We start from the raw sequence: 7297 nt of genomic DNA on the forward strand, positions 1-7297 counted from the left end.
CAGTCTGTTTCCATTATATTTTTTTACCTGTGTAAACATCGAAGTATACACAATATCCAGTCTCTGATTCACAAACTTCCCATACCTTAATCTCCCATTTAGTAGGTTTGGCAGGCATGTACTGCCGAAAATGTACTCTGCCTTTATAGCCTATTGTGGTTTCGTCTACACTGAAATTTTTCCCAGGTAGATACACAATTTTATAATTATTAATAAGTAAATCAATTACAGGACGTACTTTGTACAGGGGTTCGTAGTTTAGGTCGTTTTTGCTGGGGGCATTAGCAGAATCAGCTAAATGCAAATACTGAGATATTTTCGAATACCTCGTCTTCGACATTATACTTGAGATATATGGATCGCCATACTTTATATCAGGACTCCAGTAGTTCCACAGTCAAGGAAGCTGTTTAACACCAAACATAATGTTGTGAAAAATGCTCTCATTTCCGCAGTATAAGTTGGCTGCCATAGTGGATTTCTCTTCCATGAATAGAAATTAAATGTTGCTCATATTTGTTTGTTTCTTCTGCAACATTTTCCAAAAAAACTTTCTGGTAAAAATAAAAATAGATAGTCCAATGGTTGATCGTCAGGAGGTAAATTGTGTTGTGGACCAGTGTTTTCTGTGAAATCAGGAATAGTGATTGGTGTTGTAATCTTTGACCATGTTGCCATGTTTACGATATCATTTTCATCACTTTCGTTCTCAAAATCTTCCTCGTCCAACAATTAATCACTAATATCAATATCAGATTCATCTGAAGACAAAATACTCGTGTTTTCATTTATATTTTCTATATCGTCATGAGTAAAACCTTCAAAGTCGGAATCGCTACTTGCTGACGCCATTTCTTTAACAACTAAGGTACACACTTCTCTTCGTTGAAAAAAACCATGTGGTCTACACAGTTTCACAATATTTATACTTGAATAAAGGCAGGAAAGGCTTCATCTTGCATTACCTCAAAGCTACAAGAATTCAATAACGTGATTTGTTTATTTTTTTAGTGATTTTGTAGAGCAGTCGGATATGGCCGGCTTGAACAAATAAAGGGGAATTAATTTTGGCCGGTTATGGCCGGTTTGAACACTAAAAACATTTACACAAAATTTTTAATCAAGATTGTTTATTCAAAAATGTTTATGAAATACAGTTGGGTCTCATGCAATATTGAAAGTTGAAAAATTGACATTATCTAGGCAATTAGTCAACAAAAATGTTTCAGAAAATATACAAAATGCAATATAGGAATGAATCCTACTGTTGAAAGCAATGGACAAAATATATTAAAATGTTCTGTACATATGAATGCTATCCACTTACACGGTAAAATGTATATCACTTAGAAATAGGGAAATTGTGTTGAATAAAGAAAGTAATTTTAGATGCAGCAATCATTATTTTAGAAGGATCACATGCATAAAAATTTTGCTATTGCAATTCTAACAGGAAATTGCATAAATTTTAGTGAAATTAGATTTTGCTTTTTTGCATTCTAATTATTAATGAGAATCAATTTCATGTAGATTATCAGCTTGATATTGATTGTGTGAAATATTAAATTAAATAATCTTGGAATAATTTAGAAAATTTTAATTCTATGCTACTAATGTCTGGATGTACTTGATGTTTTAAAATGGCTGGTTCAACTCTTCATGTCTGAATTGAATTTCTGTTGGCAAAGTCAACTTATTTTTCACCTCCATTTCAATATAGGAAATGAGGATAATATAATGAATGATTCTTTTTTATTACAGACGAGATAGTGCGTAAAAAAAGAAAAAGGCAGATAATTATTTTACTATATTTAACATTGTAGAAATGGCCCAGCTGGTTGCTTTAGAAGATCTAGTTTTGTGTTTTGTATGCTTAAGTTTATATTGGATGACTATTGTCTTTCATCTTGTTAGCTGTGAGGATTTTGTAAAAGTATGAGTGATATACTTGGATAAATCTTTCCATTGCATGTTTTCTTACAATAGATCAAGAGGTATTGATAATTATTTTCTTTCTGAGCATTTAGGAAACAAACTATTCCATTTAAACTTCAGTTGTCAGCAACAGCAGCTGTAGTTGTAGTGGTAGTAGTAGTGTTTAGTACCAGGTCAGTCTCAGTTGAGCAGACCTATAATCAAAGGCATTCCAGCTGTGACGTGCCCCAGCATGGCCACAGCCTCAAAGCTGAAACATGTAAAAGAGCAAGGAACTGAGACTCATTATTCATTTCTAAGATGGTAGGGTGTGGTTTCAAGCAATCACATAGATGCTCCTCCTTTGGCTTATCAATAATAGTATAAGTTCTCTTTGATTATAGTTAGATTGTGTAAACTCTTTTCCCCTTAGATTTTACTTTCTCCTTTATGCAGTTTAAAATTTTATATATTTTTTCATCCTTATATTCCAACTGTTGCTAATGGAGAACTGCTTTTAGCAGGCTTTTGTTCGTGAAATTGATTTATGTTATTTAACAAACATCATTGTATTGTTGATTCACTTCCACTATCTATGATATTAGGTTCGAGCTTCTTTTAATTCTGCTCTGGTAATTATTTTGCTTTGATAGGTATCTCATATGACAGGAGTTAAATGCTTTTTGAGCATTCCTCTTCAGTCAATGAAACTGCATTTTTAATTAGCTGTAGAATTGGTAGCATTGTAGAATTATCTTTAACACATTGAGTGCCATGTATACAATATATATATATATATATATATATACATGGCACTTTACAAATGCGCCACATATATGTATATTGTATACATGTTTTTTTTCATAAAAAAATGAACTGTATATAGCTATTGTATACAACTGAAATACTATATGAATTTGAAAAAAAAACCATGTGTGGTACACGGGACTGACTTACACATTTCCCCTTGGCACTCAATGTGGTAAGAATTGATTACAGTATATCCAGAAAACTGGTGGCCTATTTCTGTCAAATGTTATAAAGATATCTTTAGAAACTGTCTTTTTTTCTGTTGATGACTTTAGGTCAGCCCTGGTTGAGGAGAAAAATATCATCATCATCATCATTGTTTAATGTCCACCTTCCATGCTGGCATGGGTTGGACGATTTTATCATTGAACTCAGTTGACTGCTATTGGTTTGCATCTTGACCACTTATCAACTTACAGATTTTGATAAACTACAAATTGTTGACAACAGAATAGTTTGTCAGTATCATAGCAGTTTACAAATGTGCACATTGAGTTACTTTTAAAGGTGGGCTTTTATTGGTTTCAAAGCTTGCTCTAAGGACCTTATTCTATGAAACTGGTTGACTAGTGAAGTTTCCTTTTTCTCTCTTAATTATGTGGTTGAAATTAATCTTGTCATACTTAATAATTTCAGCTATGTATTAAATGAATATCAGTATGACAGTTATAATGTTTCTTAAGACATTTACTTTCAACACAATTTAAGTAAAAAAGAATTGATCATCTCAAATTTTCCTAAGCTTTTTGTTTTAGTTGTATTTACTTCCCTTTTTTTTGTTGTTTTTTTTATGTATTCATACCTTTTTCTGAATATTTTCTGTGTTTGTTATTATAAAAATACATTGTCAAATCAGTGTATCATTGATTTCTAACTTAGGTGCAAAGCTACAATTTTCATGGTGAGGGAATATGGTGAATTAAATTGACTCCTGATATATTTATAGTTATTTCATTGACCTTACAAGAATTAAAGGCAAATGCAAAGCTTGATTTGAACACAGAATGTAAAAAGTGGAAATATTGCATATATTTGGCTGGTGCTCTACTGATTTTGCCACTCTCTGCTCATGTATAACAGTGATTGATAAGATTTACTGAAGCAGAAACTTTGAATAGGTTGTTCATAAGATGATAGATTGCTTGGGTTTTGTTTAGTCAGTGAAGCTGTTTGTATGCTGAATTAGAAACAATCTGTCTTGTAATGTGACTGTAAAGGAATGAAAAAGACAGCTGTTGTAATATTTACAAGAATAAGATAGTTTTAATGTTGCAATAACAATTTAGTATGTTAACATTATATGTAATGTGTTAGAAAATGTCTTATTGTGAGAAATTACCTTTTATCCTCTATTTTACTCCTGTGTATGACATTGTTGTTAATGCCAAATTGTTTCTACCAGCTTTTATCAGGTGAAAAGGAATTAGAGCAAAAGGGGTTCAATATTAATGCAAATAGTATCAGATCTGATATATAGTCGATATTTCAAAGAGCTGACATCATACCTGTTTGACACATTTGTTGCATGCAGTCAGTATTGGGGCAAAAAGAAATTCACAGATTTTTTGAGTAAGCCTGTTGTAACTATAATATGCACTCTTGTCTTTGATGAAAAGACCTATGACCAGCATACATGTACAGACAATTGTATTGTGTACAAATACATGCTCTTACATGTATATGAAAATGTGCATTTGTCCATGTAATCCTGTGGATCAAGAATAAAAGTTGTGTAACATGTGACAGAGATGAGTCCTCCCTATATAGCTGATAATTTAGTTTTTAAAATCCCTGAAAAGAATTGTGTTTATTTACTAATGGATTGTGGAATGTGTGTGTTTGTATTGGGTGTGTTTGTTGAATGTGTTTCAAATGCTCTGTGTTTTGTTGGTGATTAGTACTGAGGTGACCCAGTTCTCTGAAGTGTACATTTTAAATAATTTTCATAACATATAATCAACCAGAAAGGAAAGAAAGCAGTTAAATTTGGTGTGCACCGAACTCAGAGACCTAATCTTATTGAATTAGAATGTGTTTTCTATGTCCTGCTACTACTTAATGTATGCTTCACATTGTCCAACTACAGCAATTGTTATTCCTTGAATACAAGTATGAAACCCAAGATTTTTAAAGAAGGGAAACTGGGAGGTTGCATCATTTATTTTCCCAATTTAAGTATTGCTACCATGACACTATTCTAGTTGGTAGTAAATTCAGTTTGTCAAGACTGGTTGAAATGAACTAATATTTTATGAAGTAGGTATGGAGACTAGGAAAAAGCAAAGGTGTTGGGAAAAAAGTATTTGCGAATCAAAGGTATATCATGGTTTCAAATAGACGGCAACACTGTGATAAATTATATTTTTTCTATTTGTAGATGGAGTATAAAATTAATTTAACCTCAGCACATAATTATTATTTTATATACTTAATATTTTATTAACTCAAAGGCGGTGAGCTGGCAGAATCATTAGCATGCTGAGCAAAATACTTTGCGACATTGTCCATTCTTAGGTTCTGGATTAAGATTTCACCAGTTGAGCACTGGGGTTGATGGACTAACTCCCTCCCTCAAAATTACTGGCCTTGTGCCAAAATTTGAAACCAATATTTTATTAATCCTGGAAGAATGATAAGTTCTTAATTATTCACGTTATATTTCCATTTATGTATTACAGTTTCAGTTGGTTTAATCTTGGATTGGCATTAGGTACCCTTTTCTTGGATATGTTTCTGGTGAGATTTGAACTTAGAACCCTTATTTCTAAATGAGTTTAAATCCAACTTGCGATAATGTACATATTCAGGAATTAAATACCCAATCATAGAGAAACCAAGGAAACTTTGTGTAATCTCCTCCCCGCAAGAAATTAAATTAATTGTTTCAAGATACTTTAGTTCATTTTATCTTGCCATAATACTTCTGTTTTCATGTAACCTTTATAGTTAATTTTTCTGGTGTTTCACATTTTCTTGCTGATATAGATTGCCCAAATTTTAGACTTATCTGACTCTTCAATGAAAGAAATTAGTCACATATACATTTATGCACCAATTGCTGAGTAATTTTGGCTGAAATTCATATTAATTTTTTCCCTCTAAAGACAATAATTTGTCCTGTTCCTAAATTGATTTTATTCAATGTGATCTGTGCAAAGAAACCTTATTTAACTCTTAGAAGTGGGAGTTAGTAGGACTTTAGAGTTGGGTAGGATATAATCACTCTTGACTGTTCATTTCAATTTCTAATGCAGCAGTTTAAGGTTTCAGTTAGTTACATTGGTATGAAGTGTTATTCATATGGAAAGAAAAAGTCAAAATTGGCAACATTATTTTACAATAGTCCTTTTTATTTACATTTTGACATAATTGAAATGTTGACAATATCAAGATAACTATTTCATTTATTTTTAAAATCATAATAATTGTCATGAACCTCAATGATATATTTTGAACTCATTTCAGAGGTTATGTTTCTTATTATCATATCTTAATAGTGATTACCTATTTAAAAAAAACAAAAAACAACAACTAAATTCATGATTTGAGATCATGACACAATTATGATAAAATTTTAATTGGATTGAAAACTATTACTTTTTGAAAATTAGGTGAGTGCTTTGTGTAAAACAATAACTTATGCAGTTTGATTAATATAAAATTAATAGATTATCTTTAATGTGCAGGTATATGTACACTCATGATTATTTCAAACTGTTCAAGTTCTTCAGAATGAAGTGTGGAAAAAAAAAAAAAAAAAATTCCCACCAAAGTAGCAAACCTTTTTAGATTTTTTAAAAACAATATACTTAACTCTGACAGAAGCAATATATTTCCACTATATTATGTGCCAAGAAGGAAGAGACAAATAATTCACAACAGGAAAGTGAATTGTAACAAAACTAGTGAAAAAAAAAAAATTTCTTTAAAGCTATGAGAAAGAATGACATGAATTTGTGGTTGATACATATAAGTGAAGTAGATTTTGGGAAAATTTAGCAAGACAACTTGAAACAAATAGCCAAAAAGTTTAAAGATAGGATAGAATGAAGTTGTTATATAAATATATCTAAACCACTGCAAGAAAAGGGATGCTTAATTGTTGATTTGAAGGCTTGAAAAAGTACAGGAAGCTTAACCTGTTAATACTATATAGGAAGCTGAGTTCTCTTAAATGAAAATGTTATTTCTATTGTGCATATATGTGTGTGCTTAAAATATAAGATGGTAGTAAATGTCATAAAGCTGGCTGATCAAGTGACAAGTGCTGCTATCCTTTATGTCAGTGTCACTCTCTGCATTATATTGCAGTCAATATAGATGAATTCATGTTTAACCCTTTAGCGTTCCGATGATGTACTTATTTATTTTTAGTATTACATTGTAGGGTAGGTGTGAGAGGCTGAATATGACCAGTCTGTACATAAAATAGGTGTAATATTTGGGTCAGATGTGGTCAGTTTAAATACTAAAGGGTTAACAAGTTTCCTGAGCTGTTTGAATTTTAAGTAGCCATATATATGTATATATGCATATATATATATATATATGTATATATATATATATATATATA

General features: G+C 31.2%; 1 protein-coding gene across 1 annotated transcript in view; it reads left to right on the plus strand.

Annotated features, from left to right (window-relative positions):
• The first annotated feature begins 1254 nt into the window (after window positions 1-1254).
• The window catches only part of LOC106869493 (MAP/microtubule affinity-regulating kinase 3), a 139306-nt gene continuing 133263 nt past the window's right edge, over window positions 1255-7297 (plus strand). Inside the window, exons 1-3 of the mRNA XM_052971982.1 lie at window positions 1255-1330; window positions 1824-1933; window positions 4689-4833. Coding sequence (XP_052827942.1) covers window positions 1255-1330; window positions 1824-1933; window positions 4689-4833 — 331 coding nt within the window. The remainder of the gene's footprint in view (window positions 1331-1823; window positions 1934-4688; window positions 4834-7297) is intronic.

The sequence above is a fragment of the Octopus bimaculoides genome, chromosome 11, assembly GCF_001194135.2.
Source record: "Octopus bimaculoides isolate UCB-OBI-ISO-001 chromosome 11, ASM119413v2, whole genome shotgun sequence".
NCBI classification, from domain to species: Eukaryota; Metazoa; Mollusca; class Cephalopoda; order Octopoda; family Octopodidae; genus Octopus; species Octopus bimaculoides.